This window comes from Halichoerus grypus, chromosome 9, assembly GCF_964656455.1.
Source record: "Halichoerus grypus chromosome 9, mHalGry1.hap1.1, whole genome shotgun sequence".
NCBI lineage: Eukaryota > Metazoa > Chordata > Mammalia > Carnivora > Phocidae > Halichoerus > Halichoerus grypus.
In genome coordinates, this window is record NC_135720.1 from 48728860 (window position 1) to 48752194 (window position 23335).

The 23335-nt window shown below is 40.6% G+C and overlaps 1 protein-coding gene across 3 annotated transcripts in view; it reads left to right on the forward strand.

Annotated features, from left to right (window-relative positions):
• The window catches only part of LAMA4 (laminin subunit alpha 4), a 153046-nt gene that overhangs the window by 78627 nt on the left and 51084 nt on the right, over window positions 1–23335 (forward strand). For all 3 annotated transcript variants that reach the window (XM_078054852.1, XM_078054850.1, XM_078054851.1), the window contains 5 exons: window positions 1879–1989; window positions 7985–8096; window positions 10885–11052; window positions 13702–13895; window positions 17576–17692. In XM_078054852.1, the coding sequence (XP_077910978.1) occupies window positions 1879–1989; window positions 7985–8096; window positions 10885–11052; window positions 13702–13895; window positions 17576–17692 (702 nt within the window). The remainder of the gene's footprint in view (window positions 1–1878; window positions 1990–7984; window positions 8097–10884; window positions 11053–13701; window positions 13896–17575; window positions 17693–23335) is intronic.

Sequence of the window (23335 nt, forward strand, 5' to 3'; positions counted from 1 at the left end):
AGAACAAAATGCTAACAGGGTAACAACGTCCCCAGAAAATATACTCTAAACAAATCAGAAAAGACCTGAAACCGGGGGAAAAGAAAGGGAAAGAAAGAAAAAAGAAAAAGAAAAAAAAAGAAAAAGATAAAGATAAAAACAAACAAGAACACAACAAAACAAAAAAACAGAATATGATCAAATATGATCAGCCTGGTGCATAGATCAGTGCCACACACTAGATTTTGGGTGTATTTTGGTCTGTTAGAAAAAAATGCCTCCCAAAATTTTAAAGAAAGAAAAACTTATATATGTACAAAAATAAGGGTTAATACGATGAAGGGATGGAATATGACTGTAAAGATGAAAATTATAAAAATTTTATAAAAGGAATTGATAAGATAAGAAGTTGGTTGAAAAAAGAAAGAAGAGGATTTTAAAAAAAAAAAGAAAAAGAAAGGGAGAGAATGTGATCAGGCAGGAGACTAGAACAAAGCCATACACTAGAGATTTAAGGTATATTTTGATCTGTTAGAAGAAACTGTATCTCAAAATTTTAAAGCGAGAACAACTTATATATATATGCCAAAAATAAGGGTAATTACTATGAAGGGATAGAATATGACTCTAAAAATGAAAAATAAAAATGTTTTTTAAAAAAGGGATTGATAAGATGTTGGTTGAAAAAGGGAAAAAGAAAAATTAAAAAAAAAAAAAGACGGTTAAAGAAAAATTAACTTTGAAGGACTAAAGAATCATGGTAAAAAAGCCATGAATTCTATGTGCAGTATTCCCCTAGCACCGGAGATCGGCCATTTTCATTGATCCGTAAACTTGGTCTTGGCTGGCTGTTCTTGCTGATCTTCCGGGGGAGGGGCCTGTTGCCGTGGTTCCCAAATGTCTTCACGGGAGGTGGTATTGCCCCGCCCTTGCCGGTCTGGGCTAAGTAATCTGCTTGGGTTTGCTCTCGGGAGCTTTTGTTCCCTGCAAGCTCTCCATACAGCTTTGGAGGCCGAGAGTGAAATGGCGGCCTCCCAATCTCTGCCCCAGAGAAGCCGAGAACTCGGGGCCCCACTCCTCAGTGAGCCCCCAGAGAAACGGAGTCAGTCACTCCCGTCTCCCCGGTCTCCGGCCGCACTCCGTGCTCACCCGGCCTGTAACTGAGTGTTTCTATCTCTGGCACCCAACCCCGTGTGGAGTCTCCAAACCCAGCAGATCCCTGCGCTGCACTCCCGTGCCGCTCCTCCCGGGGGAGGAAGGGGAGTCTCCCTGGATCTGCCGCTTGTTGGGTCCCTGCTGGAGGAGCAGTGGCCCGACTGTGCCGCGGATCCCAATTTATGGCAACCCCGAGCTGAGAGCCCGCTCCTCGGCTCCATCTCTGCAGCCGGCTTCCCCGCTCTGATCCCTGGGAGCTCTGCCGCACTCAGGCACCCCCGGTCTTTCTGTGACCCCGAGGGTCCTGAGACCACACTGTCCCACTAGGGTTCCAGCCCCCACTTAGCAACTGGAGCGACATCCCTCAGCGGAGCCAACTTCTAAAAGTTCTGATTTTGTGCTCCGTGGCTCTATCACTTGCCAGAAGCGGCCAATGCAGGCCCCTCCCCCGCCATCTATCCTCCCAAATATCGCCTCGGATTCACTTCTCCGCATGTCCTATCTTCCAGAAAGTGGTCGCTTTTCTGTTCAGAGAGTTGTTGCTATTCTTTTCTTCGATCTTCTGTTGAGTTCGTAGGTGTTCACAATGGTTTGATCCCTATCCAGCTGAATTCCTGGGACCAGACGAAATCCAGGTCTCCTACTCCTCCGCCATCTTGCTCCACCCCCCCCCTTTATGTATAGTTTTTAAAAACCTGGTGTGCACATCTACTGATTATTTTCAAAACTTTTTTTTTTCCACAGACAAAATTGTCAGAAAGAGAAAACCAGTATGTCCTAAGAAAGATACAAATCAACAATGCTGAGAACACAATGAAAAGCTTTCTGTCTGACATGGAAGAATTAGCTGAAAAGGTATGTATTCAGTTTCTGGGACTGCCTTCAGAGAAAGGATTTAGCTATGGTGAGCCTGGCTAGTCACAAACGATTGAGGCTTAACACAGTGCAGGAAAAATGCAGTCACCCATGTGCCTTAAAATAAATCAAGGGAAGATCTGTGGAGAAAGTTAATATACTTGGTCTCTACAGTCTCTTCCCGTTTTGATTGCTTTCCTTGGAAAACTATGTTTATGGAGAACTTTCATGGTATCTGCTGCTGGTTAATATGGTTGATATAGGTTTCAGTTAGGAGAGTTGGTCAGCTGTTTGCCATAACATTTTATGACTAAGAGCTGTAGAGAGCCCAGAAATAAACTTTATTACATAGAATATAAAATTTAAATGTTTGCTAAAGGTTGCCTTAAATAATAAAAAGAAAGAACCATGCTGAGAAAACAATTTTGTAGGTTGACAGGAAAAAAAAATATCACTTTCAAATTTCACTTTATACCATATACTAAAAGAAATTCTAGACAGATTAAGACTTGAGTTTAAATCTCAAATCCATAAGAAAGCAGAACTAAATAATTGTTAAGCCTTGAAAGGAAATAACAGTACTCTTAAATATAGCATGAAGAATTATAATAAAAAGAGGTAATAGATTTGACAAGATAAAATTTCAAATACCCAGTAAAACAACTAAATAAATGAAAAAGTCGACTAGACTAAGAAAAATACTGAGGAAAATATGGCTTGTAAAAGCTCTCACAAATTAACAAGAAAAACATTAAAACAGGAGCAGAGTCAGCATGAAAGACTATTAAATACACTCCCCAGGAGCCTAACGGAAAAATATCCATCATCTGTACTAATAAAGAAAAATATAACTAAGTTACAAGGTGCCATATTTTACATATTAAAATGTTTGACACATTTTTCCCCCTGCTTATGTTCTACCAGTACTGACCAGAGTACTCTGGAATTTCTACTTTCAGACGCTGGTGTTTGACATTATAAACTATTGAAGTTCTTTTCCAAAACAGTTCTTATTTTTTACAAAAATAAAGGTTAAAATAACTCTGATAATCTCTTTTGACCTTGTACCTCTTAAACTTTTAAGAGATTATGCTTCTAAAAACATGAATTATTCTAATTGGATCTTTGGAAGATTCAACTACTTTGAAATGTGTATGAAAATTGTGTCCTCCATTCCCATGCGGTGGTGCATATTAATCCAACCACAAGCATATGTAGAAAGCAGTGAGATCTCTTAAGTTTCAAAGGAAATACCAGGAAAGAAATCTGCGAAAAACTCATTGTTTTTTCATTTCGGTATCATGGTTGGAATTTGCCCAAAATGTCTCAATTCTTGAGAAAATATTTTCCCCAAGATTAGTTCTTCTCACTGCTCAGACACAGAGTTACTGATCCTTTTGTTGTACAATTTTTCCATTTCCAGTGTAACTTAAATGCAGACTTTCATAGGGAGAAAATAGCCTGAGCTTAAAAGTGACATCACAATAGAAAAGGCTCCTGGGGACCAGGAACAGACCACCAAAGCAGGAGGTTGATGATAAAGTTCTTGAAACTTTCAGCTGTTTCCACTGACTCTTATTGAAAATAAAGTCCTTCTAACTATGACAGCAGTCCAGATGGTGTAAGAACCTGCTAAAACATTTTGAAACAAATGCCCAGAACTTGTCTTAATGACTTCTCAAGCATACTTCAATCCTTTAGTCTAGAAAAGTCCGTGATTAATTCTTAGAAAGATGTAAGAAAAGGGTTGCCTTCGAAAGTCTTCTACCACATAAGTAACTAATATTTGCCTTTAAATAGAGTGAAGGATTTCACTGCAGGTTCCCACAGTGATTTTTTTTTTTTAAATCACAGTAATGTTGCCTCTTGAACTTGAAAATACCTGCTTGCAAATTGTCACACAAATCTCATGAGACCCAAATCTCACAGTTCACATTAACCTAAAGTGACCAGTTTTTGTCCCAACCTTTATAACCAAGTCTCCTAGCCTCTTTTTGGAAAATTCTACAGCCCTTTTCTACCCTCTTACTTCTGGGAACCCCCAAAGGATGTCCATGCATTTGTATTCACAAATAGCCACTGCTCAAAATGACCTCACTTCCACCACTGCTGATCATGACTGTAAGAAAAAGCCAAAGACTATGTCAAGATTCCACTGTCCCACAATCCCAAGCCACCATGCTCAAAGTCAGAGTGGTACTAGGCTACAAGCAAAAGTGGAGGTGGTGGCCCTCTCTCGATCTCAGGGCTGCCTCTTGCCAACTGGACCTTGAAGTTGCAGTGCAGAGCCCCAAGTCACAGAGCCCAGTCTCCAAGGGCTGGTTCAGGAGGTGCTGCACCATCCCCTCCACTTCTCCATCTCCTCCATTTCCTCTGTCTCCACCCTACTCCTTCAGCCACAACAAAAGCTCCCTGTTTATCAATGGATCAAAGAGATGTTTAGGACTAGAAGAAAAGTAGGTCACCTGTATACGTCAAAATCACCTGAGCCTCATCTCTGATCCTGACAAAAAGGTAGGGTAAAAAATAAGAATATGTTTCAATTCTGAAAGCATGACTTACTACCTGGTATATAAGTGATTGTGCTAGCTGCTAGGGATACTGAAATGAACATGATAATATAGCATAAACCCTGCTCTCAAGCAGTTCACAGTCTAGCAGGGAAAACAGATACATAAAACAAAATAATTATAACATAGCATTCAATAAGAGAGGCATGGTACAGGCTAAAGAGAGAACTCTAAGGAAGAAATAATGAACTTGTTCACTAGGGGTACATGAGGGAACACTTCTCAGAGAAGTTGAGTATTGACCCACGTATTCAAAAATGACTAGGAGTTTATCAAGTACTTCCAAGCAAGAGAAAATACCACAAGAGCAAAGAGATATTCATAGTGTGTTCTTAGAACTAGAAAACCTTTGACCATGGCCTAGTAAAGATTAGCTGCAAGGCAAGGAGCAGGGGATACTGCTGAAGAAGTTCTCAGAGGCCAGATCATGAGGAACCTTGACCACCACACTCAGGAACATGTGGACTTCATCCTGTGGACTCTGGAGAACATGGAAGTATTTACGTAGAACAATGAACTGATCAGATTTGAAATTTTGAAAACATTCCTCTGCAGTAGGGATGATGGATTGGCAAGTGAAGACTCTGAAGGTACGGACACCAGTAGTCTGGAAAATTGCCTCAGTAGTCTAGACAAGCATGGTTGATTGCTACCTGGCCTTCATATGAGAAGAATTTGCAGTGATCAGGTATCAATCAAGACTGTGGTTGTATGGAACAGGAAGAGAAGCCAGAATGGCAGGCAGGATAAGAACAACTGGGTGACCAATTGGACATGAGGATTAACAAGGAGGAAAGCTCTGGCTTGGAGAAATGCCTATTCTAAGATTACAGAACGGGGGTGCCTGGCTGGCTTAGTCGGTAGAGCATGCAATTCTTGATCTCAGGGTGGTGAGTTCAAGCCCTACATTGGGGGTAGAGATTACATTTAAATAAATAAATAAATAAATAAATATCAAAAAATAAAGTTACAGAACGGATTACTCTGGATATTTCTCTGTAGATGCCCAGAGGGTAGTTAGAGAAAGATTTGAGTTAGTAGCTCAGAGGAGAGATCCAGTCTGGAAAAGCTTTTAGAAGCCATCCATGTTCAGGAGGTAGGGAAACCCACAGTATGTATCCCTATACACATTCTGAAAATGGCACACCAGTATTCCAGTACTGTTTCGTCCAGTACTGTTCTTGTTTACGCTTGTCTCCCAGAGTGATTCCTAAAAGTTTCCCCTTTCACTTTCAAAAGTGTCACAGCTTAAGCAATAATGTATATGATCACCCTAGACACTGATTATCATCCTCACTTAGTCTGGTTGACTTTTTTTTTAAAATCAGTAATCTAGATACACTACCCTTCATGCCCTGTATTACCGAAAAGTTCTTGCCACTTTTTATGTCACATATGTACAAGGTGAATTTGCTGTTGAGGGGAGTAAATGATTCATCTATTTGTAATGTAAACCATCAACCGGTTTATAGCTGTGAGTTAATTTTTTAATTTCAGCTCTTCTTAAAGCGAGGTGCCCCAGTTTTACCAGAGGTCTATACCGTTATTTTTCTTCCATAAGCAAAGTTACAGAAAAAAATAAATAAAATAAAACTTTCAAATAAGGTATCACATCTATTAGAGCCAGTAAGTTTGCAATTTAAAGTGATAGGCTGTCGTCTTTACCCCTGATTCTTTTGTCAAACATAACGTGTATATCTAAGCGCCCTCTGGTGTTTGTCAGAAAGAAGTCTTAGATGTATTCCAGCCTCGCCTTGCCTTTCATTGCTTCAATTCCAAGTTTCCTTAAAAGAAGTAAGTTAAACGACTACAGTAATTACAATAGGCCTTTTTCTTTGAAGGATTAAGCCAAAGTAAAAATAATAATAATAATAAGTGTTGTGCTTTGCAAATATAATTTAAACTGGATCAAAAATCAACTTGTTGAAAATTTCTAGATGCTTTAAATGTTTGTGTCCATAATTTTTAAAAGCAGGGAGGGGTGATGTCAGAATAAGAGTCATCTTATTTTCTGCATCATATAATTTTAAAATGGGCACAGATTTCGTGTCTCTGGAAAGCATGAGAACAAGGCAAGAGGAAGACAGGCATTGGAGGAAGGAACACCCATGACTCAGAATGCAGGTGTCCGTTCAGAGAGCCCACTGTTTCGGGAAGCGTCTGATGGTCGCATTACTGCTGCACAGGGAGCTTTATATGGAAGAGATTTGGGACTTGCTTGATAAAAAAAAAACCTCTGGGGCACGTGTTTGCTATGATACCATTTTTGCATTGTCTTCCTTGACTAAGGGCCACTTCTGTGGGTTATGCCTGGAAAGCATAAGAGCTTTTCCAGGTAAAACCATGGCATAATCGTCTGGCTGGAACACTGGAGGAGAGGAGAGACTTTTGACACAGCCACTCCCCTGTCCTGGTGAAACTGTGCAGTGGGTCTGCGAGCACGCTGGGGGGCAGACCACCCTGCAGTCCACTCAGATGGGGCAGCACTTTGTTAGAGAACCGAACCAGAAAAGCACCAGATGAGGCGAACGGGCATCTACCAAGTGTCAGGCAGAAGAACTCCTTCTCCGCTTACATATAGCCCATGAGCCAATCTTTCTAGTGCTAAAAGGAAGTACACGGTACACATCCCCACCGCCGCGCCTACAGGCCAGTGTCCTGGCCTTGAACCATTTCTTAGATGAGCTTCTGTCCTTACACACGCAGAAATATGCACGTCCACATCCACACCCACACGTGCTTCCAGAACCTGCATTTGAGTCAGGATTTCGTCTTGACAAATACTACATGGAAGCTCAGAAACAGAAGCTCCCCTGTGGAGAGAAGGGAGTCTGCTTCTCAGAGAAGAGTCTCATTCACTCCGAGCCAAATCTGCTTGAGTAGTTATTTGTACCCAAGTGCCATCAGTGTTGATGGGAATTTGGAATGCAGCACTGAAAACAGCATTGAGCCCAGTCAGCATAATCCTTTAAATCTCTGGTAATTCAGTGTCAGCGCTGGTTGGACCACCCAGGAGCCACTGGACGCAAGGAGAATTTCAAGGTCTGCCTACTTTCTCAACAATTTCCCCTGTGAAACTCTAAGCTCTTCCATCAGCACAATGTCAGAGTGGTCAGCAGACACGGGTAATTTCCTAGTCTGGAACCGTGAGATACAGTAAAAATTCGAAGAGTAAATTCCATATGAAAGGCAGTTGGTTTGGACTGAATTGTGACTGATGGCATAGGAACACAGCTGATTTTATAGCATTCTGTGACACCAGCCTTCATGCATGATTTCTGGGACCATTTTATATGTTATAGAACTTTCACATGCCAAGGAAATTTATGTTTATGGAGCATATTAGGCCCACCCACCACTACATGCACAGATAGAACATTCCCTTCTTGTAAATTTAAGCTGCTGTTTATATGGATTATTTATAGGAAAGTCAAGTCTCAAGAAGGGGCAAGCTGGCCCAGAAGGAAAGCATGGATACCATTAACCACGCAACTCAGCTTGTGGAGCAAGCTCATGAGATGAGGGATAAAATTCAAGGTAAATATATTCTCTTCTCATGCAGCTTAATGTCAAGGAATCATTCATGTTGTTAACAACAACAAAAATATGGCTACTGTTAGTGTTCATTGTGTGCCAGGAACTGTTGTTATAGCGTTATATATAAGGTAATATATATGCATTTATGATATTTTGTATGTATTACATATAAGGTCTTCCAGTTTGTCCATCTAGGATTTCTGAGCATTCACCCCTACTTACTATCCGTTGGTTGTCAAGAATAAATGTATAGAATCATTCCCTTTCCAGGCATTTCAAGGCAGGGAATACCCTTCCAGCAGAAGAAATGGAATGCTATGGTGTCTCTAAAATGCAAAAGTTGAGTAGGAGTCATGTTTTTCTGGACTATTTGCAGCAAAAACACTGCCTTTAGAGTGGCAGGAATCTATCCACTAGTCCAAATTGTCCTAAGCTCTCTCTATGATGCCATTTCCCAAAGATCAGGCAGGCAACATGCTCTGGTCCCCAAGCCAGAAGAAAAGCCTGGAGGGGGCGTGTGAGATTTCTTTGCCCTAAAGCATTGTGGCAGATTTTACCTTCCCTCTTAGAGGAGTACTTATTTGTGCTCTAACTTCTGATAAGTGTTGGCTGTATTGTGAAGACTACCTTAATTGCCCACTGAAAGCCAGCCTCCCATTTACCAACAGAAAACAGGCACTTTCACTTGTTCTAAAATAAAGAGAATTTCCTTGGCTTACAGTCTGCCAAGATACAATATTTGTGTGTTTCCATAGCTTTAATCCTATATATGAAGAGCTGGGTGACAACACCAAGTGCATCTCAGGGGACAATGGCAGCAAAGGATCCCACAGTGGGAAAGTCGCATCTTTATCCTGAGGTATAGGGAACATATTCCAGGCAGAGGGATGAATGCAGCCAAGATGAGACATTTGCTATATTTCCTTTGGTGGCTATAATACACAATAAAAATAAATGGCATGCCTTTCAAACACCCCCCAACCCCGTTCTCGCTGTTTCATGCTTTTGCATCTATCAATAAAATATTTTTTTTCATTTCAGAGTTACTATTTTTTTTTCAAAAAGTAAGATTGAACCTAGATGAGCTGACCTCATCTAATTAAGAAATAAATGCCCCTCTAGGCAGCAAATAAAGCCAGCATCCTAGTAAGCCATTCAGAGAAAATAATTCACCTTTGCTGTTATAAATTTTTTATTCTAACGTGTTTCATTTGGAAGGAATCTAAGCCCTCTATTTGACCCTTTAAGCATAGGAAAAGGTGAAAGACATACAAAAAAAAAATGTAAATGGGAAACAATAATTTCCATCAGTTTACCTTTTAAAAATAATGTATGAATAGTCTCCAAAGACTAAGGCAAAAATGTTATTGTCTACATTTCCTTTTTCTAATCTACACCAGACATGGCTAAAATAAAACAGGCCAGAATTGAAAATGTAATATTTGGATCAAAATGCCAGAGAAGTCAGCGCTGCAAGGGATAGATCTAAGGGGGGTGCGGGGAATCTATGTTTTGCTTATTTCTGGAGTTAAGATTATGGATTTCACTTGAAAAGTGAATGTTTAATCCCTTCATAGTTTTGTTTCTAGCATATCTTGGTTTCCCTATAACTTTCTCAGTAATATTTACAGTGTTAAAAACCTCTTACCCCATTTATCTCCTTTCCTTCAGAATTCAGGGATGCTACACAGTACCAAGAGTGTGTCATTCCTTTTTCCCAACCATCTGTAAAATAACTCCTGGTGACCTTCAAGCTATTATCCATATAAAATACAAGCCTCTATCTGGTATGATTTATGTGACACCAGTGTTTGTTTACCCATCTTGTCTGGCCAACCGCATAGATCATAGTAAACCACAGACACACAATTTTATTTATGCCAGGAAGATAAAATGCTTCTTCCCAGAGCTGTCAGAGGACAAGGTGGCAATTACATAACTTTCATCTGATCATATTTAGTAGGAAGAGAAAGTCGGAGAACAATTCAGCTCTGCTGGTATTTAGACAACGCATCTAATCCCTCTGAGCATCAGCAGTCCCTTTGGTTCTAAAATTCTCCAGAAGTGGGGTGAAAATGACCCAGAATCAAAATGGCCCAATCTTGACAGTCATACTACAGAAGGCAGATAGCAATTGCAAAGTGTGTGTGTGTGTGTGTGTGTGTGTGTGTGTGTATACACAAAATATATATATATATATGTATTAATGAACAAAAACTCACATCACAATATAACAAACCTATTTTTATATCTGGTCTGTAGAATAATCTGAAAGATCCACTTGAACAACTATTAATATACTCTCATTTTGGTTTAGAGCTTTGGTCAGATCCTTGGCTAAAATATAATTAATATCTAATACATCCTACATATGACAGGAGATACCTCAGAGGATTTTCTCCACGTTATGTATTTTATGTAAAAGTTTGATCAAAGACCCCAGATTTGTGGGCCTTCGATGTTAATGTTCGGGAATTGCTATGGAAACCAGACACAGCTGAAGTTAGGACAGGCTTTGTATTAATCCCATTCCCATTCTGAAGACGCCAAATGGGAAACAGAGTTGTTTCCTCAAGTTTTACTTCTCCTTGGATCATATGGTGAATTCCAGTGCTGACACCAGTATTTGCAGCGTGAACATCAGTACACTGTCTTTGAATGAAACCCTCTTTCCATTTTAGGATCAGCCCTGCCCTTTGCCCTCACTCTCCATGTTTTTAGTGGCATCACTGTGAAATGCCCTGACACCTCACCCTGCTTTCTTCTCTCACTGTGTCCTTCCTTTCAGAGATCAACAACAAGATGCTCTATTATGGAGAGGAGCAGGAACTTACCTCTGAGGAAATCTCTGAGAAGCTGGTGTTGGCCCAGAAGATGCTTGAGGAGATCAGACGCCGTCAACCATTTCTCACACAAAGGGAGCTGGTGGATGAAGAAGCAGACGAAGCCCATGAACGTAGGTGTTTTCAACTCCTAAGGCGCAGCACGTGTCGGCTTCCTTTGTGGGTCCAAGAGAGGATACGGAGCCACAGGGGAACATTTGGTCAAAGCAAGCAATCCCCAATATTTGCAGATTTTTTTTAAAGATTTTATTTATTTATTTGAGAGAGAGAGCGTACGCACGTGCAAGCATGCATGAGTTGGGGGGAGGGGCAGAGGGAGAAGGAGAAGCAGATTCCCGAATGAGCAAGAAGCCCAACACAGGGCTCGATCCCAGGGCCCGGGGATCATGACCTGAGCCGAACGCAGACACTTAACTGACTGGGCCACCCAGGTGCCCCTAGATGCAGCTATTTAGAACTTAATACGTGGCCTCAGGGACTCGGTCAGGACAACTTACCTATACAATCAAGATTTTTAGATCCAGGCCCAACCTTGAGCTTTTGAAAAACAGCTGAGATTCCACATAGAATCTATAGACCTTAACCACTGAGGAGAAGAAATAGGGACTTACAGTTGGTGAAAATGTATAAAACAGGAGAAGAAAAACTAAGGGGAACCACTTTTCAGAACTACAATAAAAGAAATCTTACCAAGAAGGCAGTAAAGCTACAAGCCCAGCAACATTCGTGTTCTGAGGTCTGGGAATGACTTTTAATGAACTTTTAACCTCCAGTGCAAATTGAACATTTCCTTTAATGATGAATGTAGGCAAGAAACCACAGTAGTATTAGCAAACCTATGACTTGGTCACTCTATCAGTTATCAATGACTAACAACTCCAAACGTATTCATTCATTTTTTTTTTTTTAAGATTTTATTTATTTGACAGAGAGAGACACAGCGAGAGAGGGAACACAAGCAGGGGGAGCAGGAGAGGGAGAAGCAGATTCCCCGCAGAGCAAGGAGCCCGATGCGGGGCTCGATCCCAGGACCCTGGGATTCTGACCTGAGCCGAAGGCAGATGCTTAACGACTGAGCCACCCAGGCGCCCCAAACGTTTTCATTTAAAATAACCATGTATTTGCTCATGATTTCATTGGCAATTTGGGCTCAACTCACCTGGACAGCTCATCTCTGCTCCATGTAGCAGGAGCTGGCTCCTTCAGATGTCTGGGGCCTTGGCGAGGATTGCTGGGCCTCTCCCTCTTGTGGGGTGTGACCCTCAAGGAGTCTCGCCCAGGCTCATTCACATGGCAGCAGCCTTACAGGAAAGCAAGAATGGAACTCAGCTGTGTCATATCTATCCTACTGACCCAGACCGGCCCAGATTAACAGTGTGAGGAAATAAACTCTACTCCTGATGGGAAGAGCTGCAAAGAATTTGTGTCCATTTTAATCTACACAATCAACAAGAGAAGCCACGGATTTGGGTATTGGATTTTAGCTGCACTCTGATCTCACAACATTCAGTTCATCAGTAATTCAAAATTATGTAGTTATTAGTCCCACCTCTAGATCTTGTTATTTCAGACTTAATAAAAAAGCACATGTACTGTTATATCACCAATTTGTTTTTTAATATTGTGGTCTTCTTTTTAAGTCTATGTATTTTATTTTACGCATTTTAAAGTACATGATAAGAAGGGGCCTGAAGGCTTCACTAGATTGCAAAGCGTCTCATGGCACAAAAAGGGTTAAGAACACCTGCTCTGCATTATTTCCCTACGATCATTACTATCAATTTCTAAAAATTATTGTGACTATTCTAGAAGAGGAACATTCTTCACCTAAAGGCATGTTACCATAACAAATGTATAAAGTCTTAGAAACAGTAAGAACTCAAGAAGAATCTCAGGCCCCATATCTGGTCAGGATGAAGCCAGGGCTCAGGAAGGCTGGAGCTCTGATGTCACAGATAAATGCTTTCATACTTCTTGCCTATTTTAGAATGTAATGAGTCTGCCCTGGGGAAATGAAACCAATCACATCTCCCACTTAGCCACCTTCCACCTGGTCAATGCATGTTTACCCACTTTCTTTACTCAGTCATGAACGTGTATCTTCTGCTCACAGTGATGAAAGAAAATACAAAACCTTGAAAAGTCAGACCGATAGTCCCTGAAGAAAAAGAGAATTAAGGCACGTAATCAATGCATGTTAGTTTGATCAGAGAATTAAGACATATTCAGAATTTAAGAATATATCCTTGTCATTGAATCTTCATACCACCCAAAATAATGGTTTAGGTTTGATCTGAAGAAGCTACCTAAAAGCAATTGCCTGAAGAGAATACAGAAAATGTCAGTAACAGATAAGATAATTTTGGTTATTTTTTAATAGTAAAACTATGGTATATCCAAAACCCTTTGGTAAAATTATTAATAATCTAGGTAATAATAAACATAATATAATGACATGACTTCCACAAAAAAAATAATAAACATAATATAATGACATGGTTTCCACAACAAACATAATCTCGATGGAAAACCTAATCAAACTCTTTTTTTTGGCTGACTGTCATCCAGGGACTCTCAAACCCTACAACATAATTTTTCTTTCTTCAAACATAAAACACGGGGCTATTTTTATGAACAACAGCTTCAGTCTCTATTGCTAAGGAAGGCATGGCCTGACAAGTTTGTGTCTCTGCTAAATGCTGGATGGAATGAGAGGAGGCAGGAGAAGCCCAGACTGAGGTTCTGTGTCCATTTCTCCCCAGTGTTGAACCAGGCTGAGAGTTGGCAGCGGCTGTCCAATGATACTCGCTCTCTATTCCCTGTCGTTCTGGAGCAGTTGGATGACTACAGTGCTAAGCTGTCAGACCTCCAGGAATCACTGGACCAGGCTCTTGACCACATCAGGGATGCCGAAGACATGAACAGAGCCACGGCAGCCAAGCAGCGGGACCACGAGGTACAGTGGACACGCTACCTGTAAATGAATTTCAGACATATACAACACAAAATTTTAACAAGAAGGGATGGTTGGCATGCAATTTTTTTAAAAATATTGATATACTCAAGTATTCATATTTTTTAAAATATTTATGCATTTTTGCCACTGTAATTTGCTAATGTAACTGCGTGCACCTAAAATCGAGTTGAAAGCATTATAATTGTTTAGCTTCTGCATTGATAAGAACGCAATTGTTCTTGGTGCTTGTGTCTGTGTGTATGGATATGTTGTTCTGGCAAGTGAGTTAGCAATGTGCTATTCCTGTGTCTACCTTTTTTTTTTTTTTTAATTGAGAGCACTAGAACACCAAAGCAACCCAGAACCATGTTTCTAGAAGGGTATGTGTAATTTTTGGAAAGGTATGATAAGCAAATCCCACAGCCTGGCTGGTCAGCAGCCACAGGGATAGGGAGTCTAATTCAAGCCAAAGGTCATGCAAATACAAAGAGGTGAGAGAAACTCCCAGACCTAGCCACAGCTTGCAAAGGCAGGCATCCCTATGGGGCCAAGATCTGGGCATGCTCACCTTGGGGGCTTAGATCTGGTGGTGGTCACGGCTGTTACAAGCAGTGTAGGCACTCACAACCACCACCATCGAGAGGAGCCAGCTTCTGCTAGAAAGACACGTGCATCTTTGGACATGTTTATAAAGATCAGAGTGAAATAGCAATGTCAAAAACTAGGAAGCAATTATGAGAATAATTCGGTTATGCTCATAATTCAGTTATGTTCGCTTTTATTGTCTGCAAAGCCAACTTAAGTGAGATTCCCCGCCCAGATTTTCAGTCATCTGAAAATGATGAAATTTGAAAAAATTTCAAAAATCTGAAAAAAATTTCAACCCTCTCTCAGTGAGCCTCTGGAAATGTTCCTAAGTAAAAGTGAATTACCCTTATCACCACCATTTTCTAATAGGAGCAATCCCTCAGCCAGCAATTTTTTTTTAGAATAACAGTGGTCAGGATAGCGACCAAAACAGCCTCCGGGTTTCTCCCCTCCATTCTTGCTCCCTTCCCACACCCCTGCCCCACCCAGCCTGAGCAGCCGCCCCCATCACTGTTCTGACGGCATTACTTGCTCTGTTAAAACCCTTCATCTTTTCCTTCTGACTCTAGAGCAGTGCCTTTGACACTGCAGCTTGTGAACCACGGAATAATCATAAAATAAGTTTGGAGGGTTGTAAACAGCCTTTTTTTTTTTTAATTGAAGTATAGTTGAATAACCAGCATTTTCTAAAAAGAAAAGAAAGAATAGATTAGAAACTATCAAAGCGCATCATCTATAAGGAGGTATGGTTTCATCGCATTTCTGCTTCGGCGTTGCAACATAAATTGCACTGTTTACTGTGGGTCACGGTTAAGAACATTTGAGACCCCGTCCTATAGGACAGCCTATGCCTCTTCACATGCCATGAGGGACCTTGTCTGAGCCACCCTTGCCAGCCTCCTTGGTCTCGTCTGTTGCGGAGTCCCTGCCTCCCACGTTCAGTTCAGGCAATATCACACTCCCTGTAATCCCATCTGCCTGCAACAAAGACTTCTTTCCCAGACATCACCTCCTCCGGGAGGCCTAAGCCCCATTCCCAGGTGAACAGGTGCTCTCCTCAGCAATCCCATAATGCACCTTGTGACATTCCCGTTTCTGTATCGTGATCATCCCTTAATGGACCTGTCTTCCCTACTCAGCTTAAGTGTTGTAATTTCACATTTCACTGTTAGACCTACAGCACAGCTTAGAAAAGAATAACAGCAAATTTCCAGTCTTTTTACAAAACCAAAAATAACCACACAGTTTAATCATTTTGATATGTGCAAACGGTAGCCACACAACTAATAATTGCATTATTTATTTCACCATCCTGCTCTCACCCCAAAGGGTAATAGAATGATAAAAATCTTTGTCAGATGAATGTAAGATTCTATATTTTAAAAGGCACTGTTTAGAGAAGCTCTTAAACCAAAGCTCTGCCTTCCTAGGACTGTTTCTATCATTTTTTGTAAGGATCAGGAAACTTTTATTATTCTTTGCATATGTGAAATGGATACCGAACATGCCTAATAGTGCTAATTGTGTGTCATTTTCATAATTATTGGTTTTCAAAACTCTCTTTTGTTCATATTGACCTTCTTTCTGTGGGAGTATCTTTGTTTCAAAGCTTATTTTATTCATTTCTGTCTAATGCTATCTGTAAAGAGTACAGTATATGATAAGTGATAAGCCCCTTCACTTGAAGCATATCATTTTCCAACTACTGCAAATGAACTTATCACTCAGCGCTGTTACCACAAGGCTTTGAAATTTGGCTAGGGCTTCAGGGCGTCAGCTATATTCCCTTAAGGCGACCAGATACAAGAGCTTCCAGCAGGGGTCATATCTCAGACTCTCTAAAAGGAAAACTGCTCTGAAGGAGCTAAATAATACCAACCTTTTTTCACCTCCTTTCCTTACATAGTTCAATACCCATGCTTTAAAATACTGCTTTTGTGTAGAGCTGTATAACTACCTCTCCTTGAGGAGACAAGAATAATTAACCCGAGATAGTCACCCTGTATTAAGCTTGATGGATTATGAGGGGAAATTGATTTTGTAATGTTCTTGCATTAAGATGTTCGAATGGGATTCTTTTCTGTCCTTGGACCTATATCTTCCCCTGTAGCAAAGTGCTTGGAGAAGATGGTTTCCGTCTTCCTTCCCATTAAATTAGAAAAGACTGCAGCAGTGTGAAAGACACTAAGATGAACTTTGGAAGTTTTAAAGTATGTCCTTCTATATCTGGGCTTCTGTAATTATTCCCACGATATCTTAGATTATACCACAAGTCATATATTTCAACTCCCATTCAAATTACCTTTTCTAAAGTAACTTCAACTCATTTTTTACTCAGATTTTAAAATGAGTCTTACTTTTCCCTCTTGAAGTATCATTCTGGTTGTTTTCAAACTCCAAACTCATTTGAAGTTTTCTAATATTTCTTCAGAATCACAACATGCCTGCTCCTAGAACCCAACAGTGAAGGTAGAAATTAAAGCATTCATCTAAAAACGCTTGGGCCATTTCCCTCCTCAAAAAGTCTGAGCATCTAACATAAAGAGCTCAGAGTGCTAGGACAGAAGATCACAATTTTATACTTTAATAGTAGGCCCATTTAAATTTTTTTAAAGGACTTTAAAATTGTTTTGTATATGCTTTATTCCTATCCAGATGAGCTATTTGTGCCTGGCCCAAAGTCAGCACATGATAAATAGTTTTTTGAATTACTTAATTTTCCACTTACTGCAAATATAGAGCCTCTGTGAAATCCTGCATTCCGTGTTCCACTTTACATTTATGGAGACAAAGCCAACGGCTCTCTCCGAAGTGGTCACTCTCTTTGAGCTGATGATGTTATAAGTAATAATCATAACTAAGTGCTTCAAAGCTCCCAAAGTGCTCACTTTTGTTATCTCCATATTATACATGAGAAAACTGAGCATGACATGGGTAGAATTCCCCAAAGTCACACAACAATGAGGTGGGAGGGCTGGGATAGGAACCAAGATTTATCTGAGCAGAGACAGGAGGTGACATTGACCACTCTCCCTGATGCTTTCTCTAAAGTGACCTTCTCTTCCACTCCCACTTATTCTTCGTTCCTATAGAAACAACACGAGAGAGTGAGGGAACAAATGGAAGGGGTGAACGGCTCTCTGAAGACGTCTCTGGATTCTCTGACAACACCTCGTCTGACCCTTTCAGAACTTGATGACACAATAAAGGTAGGGATGCATGTGACTTGTAGGTTTGTATTTATAGCAGATTGGAACAGCTGCTCAGTGTCACAGAACAATAATGGAACCCAATTCAAATCTGTCAAGTTAACTGGCACTATAGAAGCAAGATCAGGGGACCGAATTTTTCAGTTTCCTTCATCGTGTGGTGGCACTACTCACATATGGCTATTTAAATTTAAATGTAATGACTTAAAATGAAATAAATTAAAACTGAATTCCTCAGTTGAATTAACCATATTTCAAGTGCCCCATAGCACCACATGTGGCTAATGGCTACTACATTGGACAGCACAGATCTCCTTGCAGAAAGTGTGACTTAGACCCATCCTACTCACTCTTTACTCATAAGTTGTATATTTAATAAAGCTAACATTCAAATCAATAAGAGACACATTTTAACGTAGGAAATTTCTAGTAAAATGCAGTGAACCAGACCGTCCCCAAATTACGCTTAGCTCATTTTTATTACCTTTGAAAGGATACCATTTTAAAGTCATCTGATCACCATCTCATCCTTTGGCTATTTCAGCACCAACCTCTCTGTCTTCCTCTCCATCCCTACTCCCATCACTATCTTGGTGACATCAAAATCCAGATGGATGAGCCCACCAGCTCTCAGACCTCCAGCTCCTATGACTTTTCCTGCCCAACAAGCCTTTCCTCCAGCCCACCCTTGTTATCCCTCCTATGGCCATACTCAGGTCTTGTCATCAATAACAGTACCTCCTCCCAAATCCTGGTATCAGGTCCCTCCCTCTCTTATCTCACTTACTCTGGAAAACCCACTCCAACAATTCTCTGGCCACATGGAGACCTCCTCCAGCTCATATTCTCTTCTCATATCCTCTCTTCCCTCCTTAAGTAGCTAAAATGATCAATACAGTTGTCCCTCTTATCCATGGTTTTGCTTTCCATGGTTTTAGTTACCCACAGTCAACCTCTGTCTAGAAGCAGATGATCCCGCTTCTCACGTATCCTCACAAGGTCACTTGTAGCCTAACACTACAGCATAATGCCTGCATCAGTCACCTCATTTCATGTCATCCCATAGGCATTTTATCATCTCACATCAACACAAGAGGGGTGAGTCCAGTATAAGATATTTTGAGAGAGAGACCACATTCTCATAGCTTTTATTACAGTATATTGTTACAGCTGTTCTATTTTATTGTTAGCGACTGTGGTTAAGCTCTTACTGAGCCTGATTTATAAGTTAAACTTTTTCATAGGTTTGTATGCATAGGAAAACCATAGTATATATGGGGTTCGGTACCATCCCCAGTTTCAAGTACCCATTAAGGGTCTTGGAACTTATCCCCCATAGATAAGAGGGGACTATTGCATAATCATTATTTGCAAACACCCTTAACTTGTATACCCACCTCTTCCCCTACTGTACTCACATGAGAATTCTATTCCCATATCCCAGTAAGCCCAAGTATCCCAGCATCATGGCCATACCAGAGAAGCCAACATAATGAACAGCCTACCTCCACTTCTGTCAATCTGGCTGGTGAATTTGCTTCATGCTTCACTGAAAAATAAGAACAAAGAGAAGAGAACTTCCCTAATCTTTCCTCCCCAGTTCTACCAGCCCACTTATATCTGTATTCACACTTGTACCTTCCTTCCTCATATAAGTAATGAAGTGCCCCTTCTCTTATCGAAGTTCCACCTCCCCACCTGTGCTCTGAGTCCCATTCTTCCTCAGCTCAATACTCCCCAAAGTATCCCCTCTCTCTTCTGTGTCATCCAGTTCTTATTCTCTATTGGACCATTACTACCAAAATGTTAACATGTTCTAAGGATTTCCTGTCCTTTAAAAGAGGAGAGACCTTGCCTACATCCCCTCTAATCTCTGCCCCATTACTCTACTCTGCTCAGCTTCACAGCAAAAGACCTCGAGAGTCATTTACCATTGTCATTTCCGCCTCCCAGCCCCTTACTCTCTGTTGTACCCAACCCACTCCAAATGGAATTTCATGCCCATGCACCGAGACTATTATCCAGGTCATCAGTGAACTCAACATAAGCCAAAACTGTGGTTGCTTCTCCCTCCTCAGCATTCTTAGCCTCCCTGCTGATTAACCTTTCCTCCTTATTTAAACACTCAGAGCTTTCATCCTGGTTCCTCCAGTACCCCACTCACCTGGTCCTCCTCCCACCTCATTGGCCATGTTTTCCTAGCCTCTTCTGCTAGCTTCACCTCTATACATCTTCCATGTAGTAAATATTTTAGGCTCTGCAGGCCACATTTAACCACTCTCTCTTCTTCTTTTTTATTTTTTGTTTGTTTTTATTTTTTACAAAAAGTAATACTCTTTAAAAATGTAAATAATATTCTTAGCTAGGAACTATATAAAAACAGGCCTTGAGGCATTTTTGGCCCAGAACTCTGTCCATCTCTGCTCTGGTATAATGACTGGCTCAGTTCTCAGTCCTGGGCCCTCTTTGGTACTTACACTTTCTCCCTAGTTGATCCCATTGAATCCCATGGCTTTAAAGAACAATTATATGCATGATCCCACAATTTATACCTCCAACTTTCATACTTCCACTGAGTCCCAAACTCTTATATCCAAATGCTTACTTGAAGTTTTCAAGGAAGAACTCCGTGTGGTGTATAGCAGAATCATAATTTTACCTGCCACTTGGATGTGTAATAGACATATCAAACTTAACATATTCTGAATAAAACCTGTTCCTTCCCTAGTCTTCCCCACTTCAGTAAGTGACACAACCCCATTTGCTCCAATCAAAATTCTGGAGTCATTGTTGATTTCTCCTTTCCCCTCCCTCCCATTTCAACAAGACCTATTGACCTTAACTCCGAAATGAGTCCTGATTCCTGACCACTCCCCTCTCTGCTGCTGCTCTGTAGTCCAAGCCACCTCATTGCCAGCATGAACTACCCAACGGGCCTTCTACTGAGTCATTTGCCTCCACGCTTGCCCCTCAAGACTCATTCTCTATGCAGTAGCAGAATAATCTCTTAAAAACATAATCAGATCACATTATTTCTCCTTCATAAAACCTCCAGTGACATTTAGAGTAAGAAACAAGCTCATTTTACTGTGGTTCATGAGACCCTAAGTGACCTGGCTCTGGCCCAGCTCTCTACCTCATTCTGTATATCTCTCCCCAACTCAACTACCCTCCAGCCCACTCCTCTCTGTTACCCTCCAACTCTGCTCTGTTTTTCAAACACACCATACTTTTCCTTGACTCCGGACCTTTGCACCTGACGTCTCCAGATCTTCAAATGGCTGTTACCCTTGTGACCATTCAATTCAAAGGGAGTTCTTACCCTCAATCATCCTCCAACCCATCCCACCTATTGTATTTTATTCAAAATGCTTTTTGAAAATAAATGCTATTTTCAAATGCTCCCTGAAATTAACTTGTTCAATTATTTGATCTCTTGTTTATCATCTATAATTCTCACGAGGTTTTAAATTACTGGAAAGCAGAGACTGTATTCATAGCTATGTATTCTATCTCCTAAAAGAGTGCCTGGCACATAGTGGGCATATGATGAATATTTGTTGAATGAGTTAGTGAGTAAAGGTGGAATGTCCATGGTATTCTTCCTGTTTATACAACTAAATATAATTTTTTTCAAAGTATTGTTCCCCAGCTGACCTACCAAATGACTAGAGACTTAATACTCTCTCCATAGAAATAAACCCTCTGTGCTAAAACTGTGCTACATTCTGGGAATACAAAAATAAATTAGCACAGTTCTTGCCTTCTACAATCATGTAGTTTGGTGGGTGGAAAAATCAGGTAAAATGATTATAGTAGTGTGGCACATGGACAATAGAAATATATGGCAACACTGAACTCATCCTGGAGAAATTAGGGATAGCTTCATAAAGGAATTGATATTTGAGCTGAAATTGGAAGGATGAGTAGAACTTTTCCAGGTGGGTCAGACAAAAAAGAAAACAAAGTTATCCTGGACAGAGAAAATATTATGTGAAACGGGCACAGGGGGTCAGAAAAAAATCATGGAGCATTAAAACATAAGTTAGTGAAGTTTGGACCATGGTACGTAATGTGGTGGGGAGACGTAAGAAATGATAAGATTGATGAGAGCAGAAGGATCAGGTGATGAAGCCACCTGAGTAATCAGATTTGTTCCTGTAGAGCAATTGGCTGATTTTGAGAGGGAAAATAACATGATCAGATTTGCTTACTAGAAAGATCACCATTCCTGTAGGATGGTGCAGCGTGGGTTAAAAGATTCAAAGTCTGGGCTGGGAGAGAGGAGTTAGATTATTCAGAAAGGGAAGGGCTGAGTCAAGTCTGAGCAACACCAACTTTTAAAGTCTCCTTCTTAGACAGTTAAACAGGAGACCCAGGAGAGAGCAATGTCACAGAAGCTAGGGAAAGAGAGTTTTAAGGCAAAGGCAGTGACCAACACTGTCACAAACCAGAGATAAATCCATAAATAAAGACAGGAAAGTGTCAAATGGATCTGGCAATATGGTGTCTGACACTGGGGACCTTGGCAAGAACCATTTTTGTGGAATGCACAGCATCAACAAAGAAAAGAAGCTGGAGGGGAAGCTAGAGTCAAGGAATAGGTTTTGTTTGTTTGTTTTTAATAGGAGAGGTTAACTGGGGCATGTTTACATCTGAGAGGAGCCAGTAGCTAGGGAGCAAGAAGAACAGAAAATAGGGCAGCGTGCCTTATACAGAAAAGGAACACTTTTCCTCTTAAAGTATGAGGAAGATGTACATAAAGAGGTAGCTATAAATAAGTGTATAGGGGTTTTTTGGTAGGGGGAGAGACCGGAGGATGGTGGCAAAGAGTTGTTTGCAATTCTTTGTTGGTATTAGAGTCTGTGAGGAGAATATTACCCCCTTTCGGCTCCCAAGTTCTAAACAAGTTGAAAAATAAATAAAATAATAAATATAAAGTCCAAGAATATAACCCTCATTTCTGATGCAGTTAAGATGAGATCATGGCTTTAGGTCTCTTAGCCAAGTGGGGTTGCTAATATTCAATCCCAGAATTAGGCAGAACTACCCACTCAGGCAGGCAACATTGCAGGGTTCATGTAGGGGTTCTGCCCAGAACAACTTTCATTAGGGACAAACACAGGAAAACTCAGGCTTTCTGCTGGCAGCTTGCTACCAAGAGGCAGAAGGTAGAATTGAACAGAACCTACATAGTTATTCCCCAAAAATTTACCAATCAAATAAACCAGTCCCCCTCTCAGGAGCAGAGTGAGGAAAGGGGTGGAGAGGTCTGAGGTTTCACCAATTGAGCTCCCTTTATAGGGAGGAAACTTCAGGAGTACAGAAAAAATGATCCCCACTACAGTTAGTTGCTGTCTCCTAAATAAAAAAAAGAAAAAGAAAGTGATCTATTTAGAATTAGATGGCGATGGAGGAAGGAAATATGATTGGCTTAAGAATGGTGCCAATGTTTAGAATCACTATTTGAGTGACTGGGGGAAAAAAAATGATGCTCATTAGATTCAGTAACTTAGATATCATTAGTTTGAATTTCTGTTTTGTTGGAGTAGTAAAGTAAAAAATAGATTGGAGTGGGTCAAAGAGTGAATTAAAAAGTGATGGAATAGACAGCTAACATAAACACTTTTTTGGCTATATATT